This window comes from Heliangelus exortis, chromosome 3 (genome assembly GCF_036169615.1).
Source record: "Heliangelus exortis chromosome 3, bHelExo1.hap1, whole genome shotgun sequence".
Classification (NCBI taxonomy): Eukaryota; Metazoa; Chordata; class Aves; order Apodiformes; family Trochilidae; genus Heliangelus; species Heliangelus exortis.
In genome coordinates this window covers 2224014-2246831 of record NC_092424.1, presented here as the reverse complement: position 1 = coordinate 2246831, position 22818 = coordinate 2224014, and the positions used below count along the sequence as shown (strand labels likewise).

General features: G+C 40.0%; 1 protein-coding gene across 13 annotated transcripts in view; it reads right to left on the bottom strand.

Moving 5' to 3' along the window:
* Positions 1-22818, bottom strand: part of SMOC2 (SPARC related modular calcium binding 2) — a 131539-nt gene that overhangs the window by 39274 nt on the left and 69447 nt on the right. For all 13 annotated transcript variants that reach the window (XM_071738893.1, XM_071738895.1, XM_071738891.1 and 10 more), the window contains exon 8: positions 1374-1560. In XM_071738893.1, the coding sequence (XP_071594994.1) occupies positions 1374-1560 (187 nt within the window). The remainder of the gene's footprint in view (positions 1-1373; positions 1561-22818) is intronic.

Here is a 22818-nt window from a genome sequence, read left to right as displayed (position 1 = left end):
TTTGCTCCAAGCCTTGGTTTCCCAGCACAAAATAGAACCATGGAATGGCTGAGGCTGGAAGAGAGCTCAGAGCTCATCTCCTCCATGCCCAGGGACACCTCTAATCCAGCCCAGGTTGCTCCAAGCCTCATCCAGCCTGGCCTTGAACTTTTCAGGGCACTTGAAACAAGAACAGAGACCCTGTGAGACTGTTTGAGAAAGAGGTGTGAAAGATACAGGATTTCTGGAAAAGGATGTCTCTTGCCTGGTGAGGAAGACAGAATTTATCAATTTCTCTGTGATGCTTTGGTGTGAACTGCTTGTTGGAAGTTAAGCAAATATCATTGTGTCATGGAGTCATGGAATGGCTGAGGTTGGAAGGGACCTTAGAGATCATCTCCAACCTCATGTCCATGCCCAGGGACACCTCTCATCCAGCCCAGGTTGCTCCAAGCCTCATCCAACCTGGCCTTGAACACCTCCAGGGAGGGGACAGCCACAGCTTCTCTGAGCAATCTGTTCCAGAGTCTCAGCACCCTCCTCCTGAAGAACTTCTTCCTAACATCCCATCTAAACCTCTTCTCCTGCAGTTTCAAACCATTTCCCCTTGTCCTGCCACTGGACACCCTTAGGAAAAGTCCCTCTGCAGCCTTCCTGGAGGTTCCCTTCAGGAACTGGGAGGCAGCTCTAAGGTCCCCCTGGAGTCTTCTCTTCTCCAGGCTGAACAATCCCAGCTCCTCAGCCTCTCCCCACAGCAGAGCTGCTCCAGCCCCTGGATCATCTTTGTGGCCTCCTCTGGACTCATTCCAACAGCTCTGTGTCCTCGTTATGATGGGGACACCAGAACTCAATGCACTACTGTGAGTGAGGGTCCCACAAGTGCAGAGTAAAGGGGGAGATTCAGCTCTCTGGATCTGCTGGCCATGCAGAAAATCTCTCAGAGCCTTTCAAAAATGCTGCTTGTAAGGACTTGACCATAGACACTGAGGTGTTGTCTGTGCCCACCATAAAATCCTTGCACAAGCAGAGTAAAACTTTGATCACACTGGAAGCTAAAAGGGTTTAAAGTCTTTGCCCTCACTGAACAAACTTTGTAGCTGCATCCCTAAAGCTTCAAGAAATCCATTTCCCAAATCTTGATGTCATTTCTGGTACAGCAAAGACACGGAAGCAAAACAGAAAGTGAAAAACAGAAAAATGAAAAAGAGGACTGGGACATTGCAGTGAAGGAGTCTCTGGCCATCAGACCTAAACTTTTGATGGCTCTTTCAAAATATTTCCCCAAATCTTCATAGTGGAAGAAGCCTCAATGAGCAGGAGCAATTTCCCTGCCAGCACAGGAACTCTGAGCCACCTTTTTACTCAGGCTTTGAGCTCTGGATGTGTCCCCTTACCTGGTTGATGTGCCAGGGATGGGACGTCCTGTGTCCACCAGAACACACCAGCAGTAACCAGTGGAAGGGTGGCACTGCACTGGTTTGTAGAGACCCCCCTGAGCACACTCTGGGATGAAGACGTTGTCTTTCTGGGGCTGTTTGGCTTCCTCCAGGGCTGACTGAAGTTCTTGATCACACGATGATGCTTTTGGAAGAAAAAACAAAAAAAAAAAGAAAAAGAAAAAAAGTGCTGAAGAAAAATTTAGATTTTTATGTCGTTCTTCCAGTGTGTGGAAGGATTGGATTTTTTGAAGATTTTTTGGAGAGGACTGACTGCAGCTCAAATCCCAGCTTTATGGTGTGTTTATCCCAGGTTTATGGTGTGTGTTGTTAGGAATTTCAGTTTCCTTTGCATGCAGCTGCTTTAAAGCACACTCCAAATGACACTTCACCTCCTGTCCTCCACTGGATTTAATCTATGGATAACCAAGTACTTTCTCTGCCACCTTAAAAAAAATCCTCACCCGCTCCACAGTCACCAAACTGCTCGATTTTTTTTTTTTTTTCCAGAGAAAACAGGAAATACCCAGCTTTTTATCATTCCTCATATTAATTATTCATCTTGATACCATTCAGATCTTCAACCTGAAGGTTTAGATGTTGAGATGTCCAACCTGAAGGCCAGGTTGGATGGGACCTTGAGCACCCTGGGCTCTGGGAGATGTCCCTGCCCATGGAATTGGGTTGGACCTGGATGAGCTTTAAGGTCCCTTCCAACCCTGGCTACTCATATTCTGCTTTTTCTTCCCAGTTTTGGAATAACCACTTCATAGAAGTGAAAAATCCTTCCACCTTCTTTTCTGGTGATTCTGGCAATGTACCCATTGCTCTGGACCCCAAAGACCCAGAAGATAAATTAATACATTTTTATCTCAGCATAAACAATACATCCCTAAGATCTTTTCTGGATGTGAGAAAAGCTTACATGTCCACACATTCCAAGCTTTTCCATGGAACTATGACCCAGGGGACAACCAACAGAAACCTCGGGGCCTGAGAAAGACATTTTGATCAGTAAAAAACCACCCCAGCTGAGGATTTTTTTTTTTTTTTCACTACTAAAATGGGGTCTGTGGCACTGCAGAGATAATAAAGGAGACAGATTATTTACCCAAGCCATTATTTCTCCAGGAGCTATCAAGTCAGTCTCCTACCATGGGAAATTGAGATAGCTAATAAAGTGGCTTCTATTCAACTCTCAAATTAATCTAGTGGAAAAAAAAATATTTGAACAGCAAGGAGGGGAATAACTATGAGCACTCTACAAAGATACAAATTACAGACAAAGATTTCAAGCTGCTGGAATTTCAATCAATATAAGATTATCTCCAGATAAGGAAAGAACAGTTTACTTTTACAAATAATAGCAGTAACAATAATAATAATAAAATATTAGTAATAATAGTAATAATAGCAATAGTAATAATAGTAATAAAAGTAATAGTAATAGTAATAATAATAATAAAATAATAATAATCTGGGTAGGATTTGCTCTTCTTTCAAGCCAGTTAAAGACCAGTGACACACATAATCTCCCAATCTCTAAGATTTACCATTTGATTTCTCCCAGTTCAGACCACAGAAGGACAAGCAGAATCCTGACTGGATTTCTTTGTGCATTTCTAGTGAGCCTCAACTTCAGTCTAATCTATTTATTCTATAAATTCTATTATAAATTCTATTTATTCTATATTTAGTCTAATCTAATTCATTCTTATCCACAGGAATAAGGAAATATTCAGGAGATATTTTGCAAATTGTAGGTAAAAAATAGTGATAGGAAGACACCAGTGATGTCCAGAATGCTCCTTCCAGTCAGGAAGATTTTTGTGGCAGGGGAAAGGTGGCAAGAAATGAAAGAGCTCTGTACTGTACCTGGGACACAGTTCCAGCTGAAACAAGGCCTGGGGGACAAAATTGTGTCTTTTATTCCAATCCAGAGATAAGGTTTAAAAACCAGCATATCACTTACTAACTTGATCACAAGGCGTAGATGGAGTGGGATTTTTTCAGTCCTTTGGCTGATTTTTTTCCCCCATCTTATTTCATCCAGTATTTAAGCAGAACATGTAGATAAATTGATAAATTGATTTATATTGCATTGTCTGCAATAAATATTGATTTTGCAATCAATAAATATTGATTTATATTGTTTGTCTTGGTCTATCCACTGACATACTCAGAGATTTAATACCTCTCAAAGCACCAGGGTTTGGCTAAGAAGTTGTAGTTAAAGAATCAGTGCAGTGAAGCCAGAGAGGCTGCTTAAAAAAAAATTTAAAAAAATTAAAGAAAAGAAAGGAAATAGCTAATTGTTTGCATATTAAAACTTTCACAGAAATAGCTATGGTTTCACAAATTACAAATCCCATCACCAGCATCCTCTAGAAGCAGCCAAAATAAATCTTCCCCTCAGTGAATCTGGATGCTGCTGCTGATTATCAGGTTCCAAGGTACAGCAGCCCTGGGAATCACATCCCTCAGCTCACTCCTTCACTTTTTATGTTTTGCATGTAATCAAACCCAAAGGAGCAAGCAGGGTGAAGCAGCTGCAGGAAGAAGGAGGAAATCATACCTCCTCTTTAAAGTCCAATAAATTCTTTTCTCATTCATCCTGATGAGCCTTAAACCCACTCCATCAGCTACTGCAGCTTTCCCTGGGTTTCTGTCCTTGTAACTACCAGGATAACCCAGCAAAGTACAGGAATTTCCACCTCTCACAGCCCCAGGGGGGTTTTCATGCTCTCAATTTCACTTTAAAAATACTTTGGCCTTGAGAGACTGCACAGTCAGGTCAGAGAATCCTGGTTTGGGTTGGAAAGGACCTTAAGCATCATTTAGTTCCATCCAGATGGATAAAACCCAACAGCAGAGAGAGGGGGTGATGGAGAATTCTCAGTGCAGATCTGGGCTGTAGCAGCAGTGAGCAGAAGCTTCACCACCTGATTTCTGAACAAATTTTCTTTATTAGTTATTTATTTAATAAAAATATGTTCTTATTATTCCTTTCAGTACTTGAAAAAAACAGCCAAGGGCTGCCTTGAAACCACTGGAGTCCTGGTCCAGTGGCAGAGACCCAAATAACTGGCCTTGCCAAGGCAAAGCTTTCTACAAGTCACAGCTCAAGCCATAAATTTGCCTCCTGTGCACCAGGTCAGGGCTTCTTCAGGTCCTTTTCCTCCCTTCTGAGTGGTTCTGAATCTCAGAGGCAGAGGGAAGAAGTGCTGTGGGAGAGGTGCCAAAGGAGGGCTGGGAATGTGGCTTTAGGAGGGGCAGTCAGGAAAAGGCTGGAATTTAGGATTGCAAGTGGGAATGGACTCAGGACAGCAATCAGAGGGAAGATGAAAGATAAAAATTCTTCTTCTTCGTGGCAAAAGGATGAAAAACAGGAAGGAAAATAACCACAGCAGGATGCAAACCAACTGCTAAGGTAGAAGTCCTGTAAGGGCTTCAGTGGTGAAAAATCTGCCTGTTAAAAACAAGCATCAGTGAAGGGATTCAAGACAAAAAAAAAAAAAATAAGACAAACTCTGGTGTTTTCAGGAAGGACTTTGCCCTCCTTGAAACCTTTAATTCTTTCCTCTTCCCCAGCAGATAGGAAATCATAATAAAAAGAGAGGAGTTTATTATTAGTGGTAAATATTAGATAAAATGTAAATACTTTTGACAAACTGGAAAACGTGCAAACAAACCACAGTGATGGCCACTTCTCCACCTGCCTTATCACACATCTGCTGAACCCACTTAATTGATTTTCCTGACCAAAAATTAGTTCCTTATTTCCCTTCCTTACACCAAGGCTAAGGAGCTACCAGGCCACATCCTTAGTGACAGCCCCAAAAAAGCCATTTCTGCAGCCCAGTGCTTCTGTATATTTTTTTTTCTGTATATATTTTTTCTGTATATATATTTTTTCTGTATATTTTTTTTCCATGACCATTTCTGCCTCGTTCACTACCTCCCTGTTGGCTTTTCCCACTAGGACACTTTTCCCACTTAAAAGAGAAGGAAAACAGCTCTAAAGTGTTTCCCTAGAATCCTGCCTGCTTTCCCCAGACCCAGAATATTGGGTAATTTCCTCTCCAAGGGAAACATTCATTCCCTTTCAAAGTTTTCTTGCCATTATTCCCAACAGGAGTGGGAGATGGAATTGCTGCAAATAATTCCTGTGGGAATAGCAGGAGAGCCCCAGGTAACAAATGTTCATTTGGCAATGATAAACAAATAAATGTTATTTATTGCTGATAAATGTTATTTATTATTGATATCAGTTATTATTGATAGTTCATTATTGATATTAGTTATTGATATTGGTTATTATTGATAAATGTTATTTATTGTTGATAAATGTTATTTATTATTGATATCAGTTATTATTGATGGTTGATTATTGATATTGGTTATTATTGATAAATGTTATTTATTGTTGATAAATGTTATTTATTATTGGTATCAGTTATTACTGATGGTTGATTATTGATATTAGTTATTATTGATAAATGTTATTAATTGTTGATAAATGGAATTTATTGTTGATATTAGTTATTATTGATAGTTGGTTATTGATATTAGTTATTGATATTGGTTATTATTGATAAATGTTATTTATTGTTGATAAATGTTATTTGTTGATAGATGTTATTTATTATTGATATCAGTTATTATTGATGGTTGATTATTGATAATAGTTATTATTGATAGATGTTATTTTTTGTTGATAAATGGAATTTATTGTTGATATCAGTTATTATTGATAGTTGGTTATTGATATTAGTTATTGATATTGGTTATTATTGATAAATGTTATTTATTGTTGATAAATGTTATTTATTGTTGATATCAGTTATTATTGATAGTTGGTTATTGATATTAGTTATTGATATTGGTTATTATTGATAAATGTTATTTATTGTTGATAAATGTTATTTATTATTGATATCAGTTATTACTGATGGTTGATTATTGATATTAGTTATTACTGATAAATGTTATTTATTGTTGATAAATGTAATTTATTGTTGATATCAGTTATTATTGATAGTTGGTTATTTATATTAGTTATTGATATTGGTTATTATTGATAAATGTTATTTATTGTTGATAAATGTTATTTATTGTTGATAAATGTTATTTATTATTGATATCAGTTATTATTGATGGTTGATTGTTGATATTAGTTATTATTGATAAATGTTATTTATTGTTGATAAATGGAATTTATTGTTGATATCAGTTATTATTGATAGTTGGTTATTTATATTAGTTACTGATATTGGTTATTATTGATAAATGTTATTTATTGTTGACAAATGTTATTTATTATTGATATCAGTTATTATTGATGGTTGATTGTTGATATTAGTTATTGATAAATGTTATTTATTGTTGATAAATGTAATTTATTGTTGATATCAGTTATTATTGATAGTTGGTTATTGATATTAGTTATTGATGTTGGTTATTATTGATAAATGTTATTTATTGTTGACAAATGTTATTTATTATTGATATCAGTTATTATTGATGGTTGATTGTTGATATTAGTTATTATTGATAAATGTTATTTATTGTTGATAAATGGAATTTATTGTTGACATCAGTTATTATTGATAGTTGGTTATTGATATTAGTAATTTATATTGGTTATTATTAAGTGTTATTTATCGTTGATAAAACAAATAAATAACTGCTAAATGGCATTAATGCCTGTCCAAGCACTCTGACAACAGCAACCCTCTGAAACCATAGCAGATGGATGCCAGAATTTCACCAAGTGAGCAGAACAGGACTGGATCTCTGCTACAAAAAAAGTGGGATAAATCCCTTCAGCATCAGGACGCAGCAAACTTTCTATGGGATGTGTTCCTACAATCACACAGAGAAAAACCCTGATATTCCAGCTTCATCTACTCAAGGAACATGCTCACATTATTGTTGTTTTACTGAGTTTCATCACTTTTGTCTTGCTGGGATAAAGAGATGCTTTCCCAAGCATTTTACTTCAATATCCCATGTTTTCCAGACATGGCTGGAAAACCCTTCCACAAAATCCTGTGAGTACCAGATCTCACAGTTAAGTTCAGAAAACCAAAACCATCTTGTTAGTCCTGATTATAAATAAACTTTTTTTTTCTTCTTTTTTTTTCTTCTTTTTTTTTTTTTTTTTTTTTTTTTTTTTTTTCTAATTCCTGTGAATGGCTCTGTTGATGTCTCAATTTCAGGGAGTTCTGCAGAAACAACTCCCCAGATCTGCAGAAAATTACAAAGGCAACCAGATGCCACTTTTAACATTTCCTTCCCCCAGACAAACATTTCCTTTCAATTTCCTTCAAGCCCACAAACAGAATCCACTCCAAGAAATTCTGTTCTCAGCTGCTTCCTTCTCTCTCCTTTTCTCATTCCCAGAATGGGCCATGAAAGGATAATTTAGGCAGCTTGCTTCCCCCCTGCAGGGATCTATTCTTAGGGCTTGAAGCTCAATGACCTCTATAGGAAGCAGGAAACAAGAAACCTGTGAAGAAAAACCCTGAAAAATGATCTGTGTGCAGTGAAACATTAGAGGCAGATGATGCTGCACTTCTCTGTTTCTCAGAGGACACCCAGAAATAAGACATTTACACCCAAATATCAGTTTAGAGAGACTTCACTGACAGTTGATGCTAATTAAAATAATAGGCAAATCAACCACCTACCCTAATTAAACTGATGAAGCCTCATTTAGGCATCCTTTCAGAGTGCTTCAAATACTGATATGCACAAGTTCTGGGCTGGCTTATTTCAGAACTATAATAAGTAGGATGAATAAATACTCATCCACGGAACCCTGCAGCAAACCCACATCTGCCAAGGGTAAGAATCTGATCCATTTGCTGGGGATGAACCCTCCTTGACCCAGTGAAGTTGGCAGGCCCTGGGGAAACTGATTTCCAATGTGTTTTTAGATTTTCCACTACTTTTTATCAGCTTCGAATTTCACTGGATGGATTTCCACTTCCCCTGCACCAAACTGTGTTTCCACAGGGGACTGAAAGGTTCCCTTCAGCAAGGTGCTGGGAAGTGGGATGATTTCTAGTCAAGCAGAACAGAATTTCTTTTGGCTGGATGGCAAAATGATCCTTTACAGAAGTGGCCAAATATTCCCAACTCCAGCAAACTTGCACCCTCAAGTTAAACTTGCAGGTTCCTTACCTCTCACTGACCAACTTCATCACCCAGAATCCACCCCATCTCTTCCTGCTATGAATGAAGCATCCAGGGAAGTATGTTAGCTACTAAAAATGGGAAAAAAATCTTTAAATGAGTTCATTCTGGTGAAGGAGAGGTGTAATTCCACAGATTCATTCACCCTTTCAGGTTTCCAGCTTGTATTTAAACACTTCCTAGCATGACAGAGGCAGGTGATGTGGTATAAGGTGTTTAGAGATGCCAACCTTATATCTTTTATGGCCACAAATCTCTTCTTTTATGGCCACAGCATGGACATCTCACATTCATCTTTTTTAAGAAACTGTTCTTACAAGAATTTCTTGCAAGAAGAATGTAATTTCTTGTGTTTCTTGTAATTCTTGCCTGCTCTCTCCTGATTGTTTCAAATAAACTCAGCTCTGATAGAAACCAAGTGCAGCCTCATGCTACAAGCAAATGCAGGAAAAACTTTTTTTTTTTTATTAGCTTCTAATAAAGACCATTCAGAAATCTACCAAGTATTTTCTGTGGCCCAATCTTCCCCCAGGAGAAGTCCACACAAAAACCCATCCACTCCACTCAAGTCACAGCTGAATATATTCATATGAAAGGATGTTTCAAATATTTATTTGCTCATGGACCAAGCACTGATTGTAAGGAAGAGGTAACATTAATCAACACTCAACTTTAGCCCCAGCAGCCAGGTGGCAACCAAACTTCAGACTAAATGACAGCATGAATACTCATCTGGCACTACGTGTTTGGATTTGGAGCAAATTTCAGTAAAATTCATCAGCACGAGGGGTCTCAAGCCCTGGGGAAAGCTGGAAGCATCCCCCCCTCTTTGAAAAACTTGGGGGAACCAAATATTTCAAGCCCCTTGTGAGCACTTGCAGAGCACTCTCCAGGTACCAGCTGGGCACCATTTGGCACTTTCAGAGCTGGGGAGGATGATTGTGGCTGAACACAGAGCTCATGGCTTCAACACAGCCCTACAGATTGATTTATGGACTTCACAGCCCTAAGCAAAGCAGGAGAAATCCCAGCCAGATGGGCTCAGTCATCTCTGTGGTGTCACTGCCAAATCAGTGCAAGACACAAGGAGGAATCATCTGGAAATGCTCTGAGCCCATCAAAGCAGGATCAAGGTGCCCCCCAGCACCCATTTAGCTCTACCTGAACAGCACATGGCCACAGCCCATCCAATCCACCTCTGAAACCAGAATTTCCTCAATTTTTACCCTTGGCTTCCAGTAGCCAAGAGGCACTGGGTCACATCCAACATTTTTGCAAGACACAAGCTCTGGTTTTACAAACTGGTGACACTTTGGGGACCCATAAGACAAAGACCTCAGGGTAAAACAGAACAACTTGCTCTTTAACCAACACATAAACCTACTAGGGTACTGAATTATTTTTTTTAAGAGTTTCTGGTTTGGGGAAGGTTTTGCAAATACCTCTCCAATTTTTTTTTTTTTTTTTTTTTCCAGAATCTGAAATATTAGGAGTGCTGTGAGAAAGACTGGAACCACAACACTGCAAAACAACTGTTTTGCCACAAAAACCTGCCATTTGAGCAGTTTGTTTGCTTCATTGTTTAATTTTAAGCCCAAATTCTTGGTTAAAGATCTGAGTAATATTATGCAAGCATTCAACATTCTCCTCTCACAGAATTATAACTAATTTAAATTACTGTTATTCATTCATAATCTTTTTTCTCCTTCTCCAAGCTCTCACACTCCTCTTGTGCAGATTATAAGGGACCACACTACCTACCTGGTTTTAGAGAAATATAATTCTAAATATTGTCATTTTTACTGAGATTTAATGAAGCAGGAGTGTAGGATCTGTCCACTGACTTGATGAAAACTCCCAGAGAAGTTTGGCTTCACTTACAAGTGGGACAGAATCTGGCTCTAAATATTTAAGTCTTAGCACTCACTCCTCCTGTAGCTGACATGAAGTTTTAGTACTAACTAAATCTGTAAAATCTGAGCTATTTCAAGGATGCCTTTTGCATTAGAGCCAGGATGTACATCCTAAACATCTTGTATATCCTAAACATTTATTATAGCATCTATAAAATATGGAAAATCAGTGCACAAAGTACTTTTTTTTGATAGTCTTTAAACCCTATGGCCAAGTGCCTTGCATTTACCAGAGGTGATGCCAGGGCTGCTTACACCCTATCCTCTACACTACATCTGTGAAAACAACCTTAAAACAAAGAAAAACCCCTTTAATGCCAGCTGATAAATCCTATGGAGAAGGAGAGTGAAAAATCTTTTGGTCTTCTGAGGAGCTGAGGTCTCTCTTCTGCTGAATGAGCTGAGGACGAGTAAGGATGGGACATCAGCTCCAGTGGCTCTTGCTTGACTTTGCTAACTTGGCTCTCTCAAAATCAGAGAGGATACTGTGCAAAAGACTCAGTAAAGACTTGGCCTGATTCTGCCAGGGTTCTTTCTTTTTCAAGCAGTTCTTTGCCAAAAGAAAAAAAAAAAAAAAAAAATAAAAAAAAAGAAGGGGAAAATGGTTTTCCTACAGCAGAGGAAACAGAGGTTCCTGTTACTTCTGGGCTGCCTTGCCTTGCACCACAGCTTGCAAAATGCAAACCCAACCAAACCAAAAAGCCACCACCCAAAATGACAGCAAATAAAAATCCCTGCCTCTTCCCAAAGGCTGTGGCCAGTTTGCTCCAGCACTCTAAAGGCTCCTTCATTAAGCAGGATTGCACAAAGTTATCGTGCTTGGTCTGTGAGTGTATTGACCAGCAAGTGTTAGGGTTTTTTGCCAGTGGAAAAAAATCTCTCATTTTTTTTGAAAAGACATCTTTGAAGTGCAAATAAAGCTGATTCATTTTTCCCACAGAGCTGTGAAAATGGAAGCCTTTGCCAGGTGAGCTGAGGGTATTTGAAGAGCTCTCCTAAAAACAATTACCAAACAAAATGTGCAAATTGGGGTGCTGCAATTCATGCTTTGGCATGTTGAAGAAGCCAAGCAGTTTACAGGAATGTTTCTCATCCAAGCCCTTCCCCTCAGTGAAACAGGAGTCATGTTCACCAGCTGGGAAACTGAGACCCTTCCATCACTCCCTGGATCTGACTATGGATACCTGAGACCTTAGGAACCCAGGGAATCTTCATTTCTGGTGGCATCTCTGCCTGTCCCATGGTCCTGCCTGTGGTCCAGACTGCTGCTGGCACCATGCAGGCTTTGCCAGCACCATTGCTCAACCCTTCCTGACCCTGCAGTCCATCCACACTGGATTTTCTAGGGATCAGCTCATTTCCAGCCACCTTACAGACAGCTCTCCTCAACACAGACTTGCTCAAGGTGTTAAAAAAGTCTAACCTGAGAATCAAGCAGTTTGCTGCTTTATTTTATTTTTTTTTTTATAATGTATAGAACTGTTGCATCAGTTCTGCATTAGTTTTGTTACAGCAGCCACTGTCCCTGGGCTGCCTGGGATGTGACCACTGCTGGTCCACAAAATGCCAACCTCAGCCCCCTGCCTTGGGATGGGAGCCAGGAATTGCTTCCCCATCCCCTGCCAGGGAACCTGATGGCCCAGATTAGCCCTGGGAAAACACAAGCCAAGGAGGTGTTGCTCTGCTCTGCTGTGGTTCCTCTGCAAAAGAGAAAAAAAAGAGCTGGTGGAAAGCTCAGTGACAAAGTGCAGTTGGATTTTTGATCATTATATCCTCTTCAGATTTCACAGGAATAGTCCCAGACCACAAGGATAAGAACCCTTAGAGAATCCAGCAGGAGCAAGAGGGGCTTCTGACTGGTTTATGGGAATGTGATCTGGGGTGCACAGTGAAAAAATCTGCAGATATATTTTTTTAAAAAAAAGATATTATTTTCCATTAGATACTTCTCCCTTGCATGTCTCAGAGTCTCACCACCCTCATGGGGAAGAACTTCTTCCTCACATCCACCCTCAATCTCCCCTCCTCCACCTGGAATCCATTCCCCCATCAGTCCTGTCAGAATCCCAGAATCATTTGGGTTGGAAAGGAGCTCTGGGATCACCAACTCCAACCCTTGATCCACTCCCCCTGTGGTTCCCAGCCCATGGCACTGAGTGCCACATCCAGGCTCTTCTTAAAAACCTCCAGGGATGGAGAATCCACCCCTTCCCTGGGCAGCCCATTCCAATGGCTGAGCACCCTCTCTGGAAAGAATTTCTTCCCAATCTCCAACCTAACCCTCCCCTGGCAGAGCTTAAGTCCATGCCCTCTTAGGATGGAAGGGACCTTCAAGCTCATCCAGGTCCAACCCCTGCATGGGCAGGGACACCTCCCACAGCCCAGGTTGCTCCAAGCCCCATCCAACCTGACCTTAAAAACTTCCAGGGATGGATGGGGCTTCCACCACCTCTCTGGGCAACCTGTGCCAGGGTCTCACCACCCTCCTGGGGAAGAACTTCTTCCTCACATCCAACCTCAATCTCCCCTCCTCCAGCTGGAATCCATTCCCCCATGTCCTATCCCTACCTGGCAGCCTCGAAGTCCCTCCCCAGCTTTCCTGCAGGCTCTCATTATAAGATCTGTGTTGTGCAAAGAAAAGTCTTTTAACAGGGCAAGATGGGAATCCTGTGATGTGCCATCACCCTCAGCACATCACACCCCAAACTCACATTTCTACAGCATGCAGGAAATCACTTCTTGGAACAGGAGAGGCACAGGATTCAGATAGAGGTCTGCTTTCTGGTTTTGGCCCAGTTTTGTGTGCAATTAAGCACAAAAGAAGAGTAAAATCCACAAAGAATATTCTAATGCTATTTCTTTCAGCTCCAAGAACTTTTTAATATAGTTTTATGTAGGTCTTTTTTGTTTTGTTTCCTTTTTTGTTTGCTCATATGGCCATGGTTAAACAGCTCAGCTTGTGCCTTGGTTTGAAGAGCAAAGCCAAATCTTTGACTTGGCTCTCCCTCCAAATTCTGGAGACAAGCAAGGGCAGCATGAATTCAAAATTAAAAAGTTCTCATTTCACCCCACTTTCATCTCTGCTTTTAAACAAAAATAGCTCTCCAAAGAGTAAACAATGCTAAATATGGTGTGCTAGAGAAATATTCCAACCATCCAGAAGGATGGGAGACCCCCTGTCATTCTGAAAGTGCCAGGACACAATTACTGCTCCTGCAAACTGGAACCATCCCACTGCACACAGCAGGGATCACCAACAGGAAAGTCAATCCCAAGTACACCCAGACCAACTTTAAAGGCTTCCTAAGATGATGCATAGTAGCAAACTAAGGCTTTTTTGGACCAGTAAAATTAACATTGTAAACTGCAGCTAATGAGTCTTAATCCTTTAAAACCATGTGTTGCGTGGGTTTTTTGTTTTAGGGTTTTTTTGGTTTTTTTCTGGTTTTGTTTGGTTGGTTGGTTCATTGGGGTTTTTGTTGGGGTTTTTTTGTTTTTTGGGGTTTTTTTTTGTTGTTGTTGTTGTTTTATTTTTGCTTTGTTTTATATTTGCTCAGCATGTTTGCCACAAATATTTTCATCCCTTTCAAAGCTGCTCCCATCACACGTGTGCCTCTACCTCAGGCCCCATTGGTTTTGAAGATGACAACCAGAGAAAACCCAAAGGACTCTTTTTTTTGGCTGAACTGATCAAATAAACCAGATCCTAAATATTTAACATTTCCAGATAACCAGCATCACAGGAAAGAGCAATGCTGGTGCTCAGCCACCTAATAAGGAACCATTTTTATTACAGCTCATGTGAAGACAGCTCTGTTGTTCTTTCCACATATTACACACTGTATGCTTTGTTTTCTTTTTAATTTGGGCAGATTAAAGGTTGCTTGATGGCTTGAAAATAATGCAAAAGGAAGCCCAGTGCATGATTCTCCCAGGAGGTTGTGAAGCTGTGGCAATCAGAGCTGGTGCTGATTAAATCTATTGTTATAAAGCATTCTGGGCCAGACCAATCCACCACCAGAATAATTAATGAAGTCCACAAGGGCCTTTAGTGGGATTTGTTTTCATCAATCAGAGGAAGAAATACAAGCCCAAGCAGAGTGGAAAAGGCTGTGTATTTATAAACCTGCTTGCCTTCAGTGACACTGGTGAATAAATACAGAATTAAATAATAATACAGAATAAATACAGAATTAAAGCCTTGTGCAAGCTGGGCTGGTGGGCGGTGTCCCTGCCCATGCAGGGGGGTTGGATCTTGGGATCTTGATGATCTTTAGGGTCCCTTCCAACCCAAACCATTCTATAATTCAATTAATTGCCCCATAATGCAAATGCTATTGATTACTAGAATGAGTATCCTTACTCATTCACATAAGGATAATGTGGAGCCAGCTTCCTCTTGCACCAAAACCAGGGGCATCCTCTTTTGGCTTGTGTTCTGCACCTGTATTTATTGCAGCCATGCAATGGCATGCATGGTATTTATTGGTATTTATTACCATTATAAATGGTATTTATTGCATGCCATGCAATGGCAGGCAACGTTTGCAGAAAGGAGGGGAGGAATCTCTGAAGTCATCATCAACCAGTTGCAAGGGAAAAGGGGTAAAAATCCAATGCCAACAACTAACAAAAAAAAAAAAAAAAACCAAAAAAAAAAAAAAAACAAAACAAAAACAAAAAAACAAACAAACAAAAAAAAAAAAAAAAAAAAAAAAAAAACCAAAAAAAACCACAAAACAAAAATTACCTCTCTTTTCTCTTGTGTTTTGTGATGTGCCAGGAGAATTTAAGCCTTAATCTTATTTAAACAGAGGGATTCTTTTTTTTTTTTTTTTTTTTGTGGTTCAATGCAGATATTTGGCCTGCTGTTCTTAAACAGGTATTAAAATCAGCCTCATGAAAACCAGTGGCCTTGTCTCTTCTTCTCCAGTAACACAGAAATCTAGAGCACAACCATGAATGTTATCTCCAGGCAGCTCAGGATGCAGGGAAAACACAGTGTCCAATATTTCTCTGGACCAGTCTGCTCTGAGAGAGGACAGAGCACGATGTTCAGGGTGAAGGGAAGAAGAAAGCAAGCCAGGAATAATACAGAACTTGGGGGTATTTACAGCATCTTGCAGAGGAAAAGATCTCAAAGAGGTTTTATGTACTATAGCAACATAATTTGACTGGAACAAGGCCCCTGGTGCCAATTATGAGCCTTGGTGTGGCTTTTCATGGAAAAGAGACTCTACAGCAATCCCAAACAGAAAGAAAGAAGTGTATTGCATCAAAGGCAGGCTCAGGGAAAGGATCCATGGATGGCAGCAGGAATCTGGGATGCTAACAGCCCAGAAAAGCAGATGCTGCAGCAAAGGCTTGGCCTGATGCAAGAGCTGCAATGCAGACACCTGGCCAAGACCCAGGTTTTGGAGTCTGTAGGAGTTTAATTCCTCTTGCTTTTGCACCAAAAGGAAAAATGCCAGCATTATTGATGGAGCCTCAAAAAGTTCCTCCGTGCCAAGGCAAGTTTTTCAAGACGGAAAGGAAAAAAAGGCAAGGATTTATTGGGAGATAATTAAGCAATGCAGGAATTGTAGCATGAGGTGTCTTGCCAGGGATTTTGTTCACAAATACATGGGTTGGCAAATTAGAAAGTTGGGAATCACATTTGATAAACCATCCCTTTAAAAAATCCCTCCAAATTCACCACTGCCCATAACCTCAGCTACCAGGGAACATCTTGAACTGAGCTCAGACTGGCAGAAATGCACCAGGAATGCCAAACATTCCATGGGTACCAGTGTCCTTCCCTGAGATCTATTTCTGTCAAGGGCAGAAAGAGATTTTTGTGCAGAACAGGGCCAGAACAAGCAGTAGAAATCCACAGTTAACAGAAGAAATTAACAGATATTAACAATATTCTGCCCTAGCTGCTTTTAGCTTTAAAACATTTATCTAATTATTGGGAAGGTGGACAGTTGTCATTTGATTTATCCTCATAGAAGAAAGAGAAAATTGCTTTCCTCACCACTTTCCAGTCTGTCTTATAAAACCAGAACAGCTCCCTGGGTCATTTTGATTAAAACTGAGGGTAAAACTTAGACTTCTGGTTTTCCTACCACCAGCATTTTCAAGAGTTTTTGATCAGCTCACAGCTGAAGACAGGAGTTTTGCAGCTGGCAAATTTAGATGCCTAATTCTACGTGCTCACACTTGTGCCTCTTGCCCTAGAAAATGCATCAGAATCCAGAAAAATGCCTTTACAGAGATATTCAACACTTACTGACTGTGTTTGCTGCTTTCAGAGTTGTTGGGAGTAAGGAAGGGAAAGCATCTCTGCACAGAGCAGGGCAATTTTCTCCTTGGTGACTCTGAAAACCCAATTGCCTCCAAAATTTGGGAGACCTATCTGCTCTATAACACCCAGCCATCAGTACAGCCAGCTCCAGGCTATCTTGACTGGAAGTTTTATCTATTTCCCAGAAAGATTGGGTCTTTAGATGTGATTCAGTCCAATGTTTTTCTCTGAATCAACAGGCCTGCATTTTTTTTTTTTTTTTTTTTTTGCATTTGTCATTGAAATACAGACTGTTTGCCTGACATCCCCCTTAATATTTATGGAGCTTATTGATGCTTTTATGATGATGCAGGATGATGTCTGGTAAACTGAGGAGTGGGAAGCAACAGGTAGGAGGGGGAGTGCATGAAAACTGAAGGAGAACTTCAAGTGGGACTATTGAGTCATTTATTTGTTGCAGAAAGGAATGAGATATAATTAAAAATGGCCAGGAAAGATTACTATCTTTTGGCATCAAATTATAACACATGCAGGAAAACAGGAATTATCAACATAGCATAAAACAGAGCTTCTCTTTTTTTTTTTGTTTTATTCCCCCACCCCCCTGGAGGGAGTCCCATAAAACCCCAGAACATCCTGAGCATAAAAACCATCAACTGGATGCAAAACAGAACACTAATTTTTTAATGATTTAGGATGGGAGGATCTTCCTCTAGTGGGAGGAAAAACTGGAAATGTCAGTGCTTGATCCTTATACACAGGTTTTGAACTAATATGTAAAACTAAAATGAAGAGAAATTAAAATGCTTGTGAAAATGATTCTTAAAGATAGGACAGCACTGTAATAAGCATGATCCATCAGCCTCCAAATTAACAATATCTCTTAATATACAAGCACTGTGGGGAGGTCTGGAAAGCTTTATCTCCTTGGAAGAGGCTGAAAGAACTGAAAGAAAACTAATTTTCCTTTACCAAATTAGGACAGGCAAGGCCAGGCCAGGAAAAAGGACCAAAGAGTATGAAGAGTAAAGTTCTTCACTGGTGAAGAGGATGCAAAAATCCTCTTGTCTCTTTGTTAAGAGCTAAATCAAGAGCAGGATATCATAAAAAGTTGTTGTTGAGAGAAAAAAAAAAAGACAAAACTTCTCCATCAGACCTAAGTGAATACAGGGAAGAAAGTGTTTTAAAACACTTTCTTTAAAAGTGTTTAAAACAAACTTTAAAACAAATTGCTCACTGGTCTGAGCAATTTGTAGTTTCAAAGCCACCAGTTTTTCAGCTCTCACTACTCAGAAGCCCTACTTCTTCTTGAAAGAAAAATAACAAAAAATGGAAGAGAACTACCTCCTACCCTTCAAAAAGTATTAAAATATTACAGCAGGGGATATAACAAGATGTGACAGTGCCTGACACCTCTCCCTTCCCAGCAGTTTCTTAACAACCTTTTTATAGCAAAATCCAAATCATCACTTATCCTTTACTCCAAATATTTGAGTCCATTCAGGAAATCTAAAGGGAATATTTAGTGAGTTAACAACCAAAGCCAATGCAAAGAATCTCAGGAGGCCATAAGACTTGGACTGGAAGCTTTCAGTCCTCCTTTCTATCAGTTTTTCTCACTTAACTTCCTCACAAAGCTTTCCTCTTTATCTTTCATGCCAAGACACCAGGCCAGACCACAAATAATGTACCAGCTGGTGTCTCCCAACACAAATTTCACAAAAATCTGTTGGTATGATGCAAAAATGCCTTTTATTGTGGAGGGACCTGACCTGCAGATGAGAGACCAAGGTCACATTTATAATACCTGGGTTTGAGCTTGTCCAAAATTTGGCAGAGCCTGACTGCCACTCTGTGTGTGGATTTAACAGCCAAGGGGGAAGTTTGAAGAATTCTTTCAAATGGTTCTGCCCTCAATTTTCCTTTGATGGCTTGAACTGAGGTTCTTAGGGCTCAGTTCAGGGCCATTTCTGCTCCTCTGTCCATTTCAGCCCCCCTGCCAGCACATCCCAGGTTCCCAGTAGGTGTTTGGCCATGCAGGTACCAGATCCTCAGGCCATAGGAAGTTCTGGGATGCTTTTATTTCAGCAACTTCTTCCCAAGGGCTTAGGTTCTCCATCTACAGCTCATGGCTGGATTTGCAGCCCAACTTTGGGAATGCAAAGGTAACTTGGAAGGAAATAGTCTTTAAGCTGAAATCAAGAAATAATGGGGGAAAAAAACTTGTTTTCCTATGCAATACAGTGGTTTGAAATTAATGAACCACTCCCAGCCAAGCTATTTGCTACTTTTATTACAAATATGCTTTATATATTCATTTAAACTCCATTTCTGAGTGGCCAGTATAGTTGTGATGGATTCAGAGTGGACATACATGAATATTCCACCCTGAAGTCCTCACCTGCTCCTCCTTTAATGCTGAACACTTGCAAATCTGAGACCAGAAAATTGGACAGGGTTCTTTGGGCCAACAAATGACTTACTAAGGAATCCTTACTAAAAAATGGAGGCAAAAAGCTTTTAAATCACTTTCTTCCCTGTACTCTTTTCCCAGTTTATGATGTCCCTTTTCATCTCCTTTCCTTATAACTGGTTTCAAATCTCTCCTCCTCACACTGTGAAACAAGCCTAATTCAAAATAGTTCCAGGATACTTCTAAATAGTTTTTAATAAACAAGGAACATGCACCTGGGTATTGTATTTTTTCTTGCTTGCTCCCACATCTTTGCACAGAATTTGTCTTCAGTCAATATTAAAAGCAACATCTGGAAAAGGCAACAATTCCTGAGTATAAACCCAAAGTCACTGAGCTGTTACTCATTTTCCTGCCTGCAAGTTACTCATTTTCCTATGCTTAGGGAGGAAGGGCCATTAGGATTGATGCAACTGGGCAGACACACAAGTTTTTGCATTTATTCCCTCTGAAAAAAAAAATCTAAAAAATGCCACTTCAATTTTTTTTAACCTCAGGGCTGAGTTTTGCCAGGTTCAGGGTAGCAGGAGGACACCAGCCAGGCTCAGTTTGGGATGACCATGAGGAGGACAGAGCAAGGTTTGCTGTGGTCCTTTGGTAAGAAGGGGACTTCCAGAGAATGGGCAAAGCCAATGCAACTTTTGCCTCTGAGCAACAAAACCAAAGCAACCCAGCAAAACAAAACCTCACTGACAACCAGCATAGTTTCCATCTGAGAAAAACTCTGATGCACAAAAGCTTTACAGCAAGCAGATGACAAGGCAATAAAAAGTGCATTCAGATCTTTGGATGTCACCCTGTCACATTACTCAGTGTTCTGGCAGGATTTGCCAGGCAGATAAATGCAAGCAGCTCTCTGGGACAAATTCAGCCATTTAATTGCTAGTTCCATCATCACTTTCAAGTCCCCCTTTTATTCTCATAAGGATTTATTCACAGTAGATGTAATCCTGTTTGTAGCCATGTCCTACAAAACTGCAGATGCACCTCAGTGTTATTCCAGCTGGAATTTTGGGAATTAAACTCCTCTTGGATTGAGCCTTCTGGGGCCCATTGATTAAAACCTCATAACAGATTTTTAAAGGCTTGAAACTGAAGGTCTGTAGTAAAATGGCAGCAATAAAACACCACTCCAGTGTGTCAGAAAATTAAATTAAAACTATGTGTGAAATTAAACCTAGGTGCACAGCCAAAGCCAGAAATGAAATATAGAGGACTCTACAGAACCAGAACATAAAGAGACTGAAATCTGGGCAGCCTTGAAGCCACTTAAATTTGAGCAGACAACAAATTCTGATTTAGGATTCTTCTTACAAAGAAGGAAAATACAAATTAGGATTTAGGATTCTTCTTCACTCTGGATGGAAAGCACCACAATCACAGGATCCACTGCTGTTTCCATTGGTGTTTTGAGAATTTTGACAGCCTGACCCTGCAGGTGTTGTGCCCAAAGTGGTTTTTCTCTGGGCCAAGCCTTTATTTTCTGCTGGATCACCTCTGGCTTCTCCTCCAGCACCTGCTGAAAGCAAAGGAGCAGAAAGCTGGCAGAGAGCATGGAGCTGGCACCAGGATCCCATCACAGGAAAATTCAGCTACTGGGTGAACTCTTAGAGCATCCCCAGAGGTTGAATGGTGTCTGGGAGTTCTGCCACTGCCTGCCCCATCCATCCCATCACTTTAACATTTAATGCATGAAGCAAAGTGAAGTTCAGTCAAGTGCAAAGAAACACAATGATTTCTTCCTCTCTTGTTTAGCAACACTCAATTTTTCAAGCATTTTACAATGCTCACTAAATAAACCACACAATTGATCAATGAACATGCAAATCCTTAGTGTTAATGATGCCATAGCAGTCAATCTTTATAGAAACAGAATAAAAAGTACTAATAAAATGATAGAAGTCCATAGGAACTATGTGAAACTCTGTCTCAGCCAATGTTAGTTAATCCTAGCTATTTAAACTTGAATTATCACCAGAATCTCTAAAGACCTGTGTGTTTATCCCAGATTATGACTGGTTTATTGCATCCCATTCTTGCAAAATTAGTGACATTTTATACTGAGTATTATTTATTCTCATTTGCATGGTGCACAGACTGTACTCAGAAATTTCTCAGTACTCAGAGAATTGTTTTTTAACATTAACAACATCACTTAAGCTCATTCCATTTTTCACAGAAGTGCTCCCATGACAAACTATTAGAAAAGCCTGGCTCTCAAATTCAAGTGAGTAAAATGAATCCTGAGCTTGACTGTGAAAAGGATTCAACTGCCCTTGTCTGTACTCACAAAAAAGGGCACACGTCCTCTGAAAGAGGTCACATGTGGGCCCTAAGAATCCCACAGGGATATAAACTCCTGGTAAAGCAAATATAGCAAGGAGAACCAAGATCTCCTCAGGAAACTGCCTAAACTAGTTACTCAACTCACTAGTTCCCTGGTTAGCTGCCCAGGGTCAGGTGTCACCATGATGAGGCAGGGTCCCTGACTCCATATACCTTTTTTATCTTTTTTTTTTCCTTTCTTTTTTCTTTTTTTTTTTTTTTTTTTTTTTTTTTTTTTCTAATTCTGGAAAGCAGCTGGTTTTTTAAAGTGTTTTCAAAATCATCTTCAACACAGAAAAAGACTTAGAGGGAGAAGTTTCTACCCAAATCCATCACTCTGAACAGATCCATTGTGTTGATAGAATTTTTGCCAGCAGTAACACCTGGTAAGCTAAAAGGTTAAATACCAACCTTCAAGTGATTTTTTGAGAGCAGCAAAGACCTATTTTTCTGAAACAACAAAAAGATGAGGCCCTAGAAGTCATTACAGAGCACGGATTCTCTTTCAAAATTCCATATTTTATGCCCTGCATCTCTAAGTCTCCCAAATGCCACAACTCTGTTAAATTTAATCATATGAAAGCACTGGATAACTAATATAAAATAGAATGCCCTCAGACATTATTTTCTATCTTTCAAAACCTACAAGCCTTGGCTGATGTTGCAGGCTAATTGTAACCAAAAAAGCCTTGGTGCCATTCTGAGAAGCAATAGGGAAAATTTGAGTTTTTTCAAGTCCTTAGAAGACTTGTTTACTGAGTGTCACTCAGGCTCAGCCATCAAACCAACTGATAAATAAATACACAGACTCTGACACACTTATTTTGGGAGTCTGGAAGAGACCCACTGCCTGGCACAGCTGGTGAGGACACTGTTCTCAGCCCTAGATTCATAGAATTATAAAATGTTTGGGGTGGAAGGGACCTTAAAGCTCCTCCAGTCCCAACCCCATGGGCAGGGACACCTCCCACAGCCCAGGGTGCTCCAAGCCCCATCCAACCTGGCCTTGAACAATTCCAAGGAGGGGGCAGCCACAACTTCCTTGGGCAACCTGGGCCAGGGTCTCACCACCCTGAAATTAAAGAATTTCTTTCCCTTAATTTAGAGAATTTCAGTCCTAAACTTGTGTCCTCCTGCTCAGTCTTGCCAGGTCGTGGCAGCCTCTCTATAAAACAGGGTCAGGGCTTTTTGCAGACCAAGCTGGAG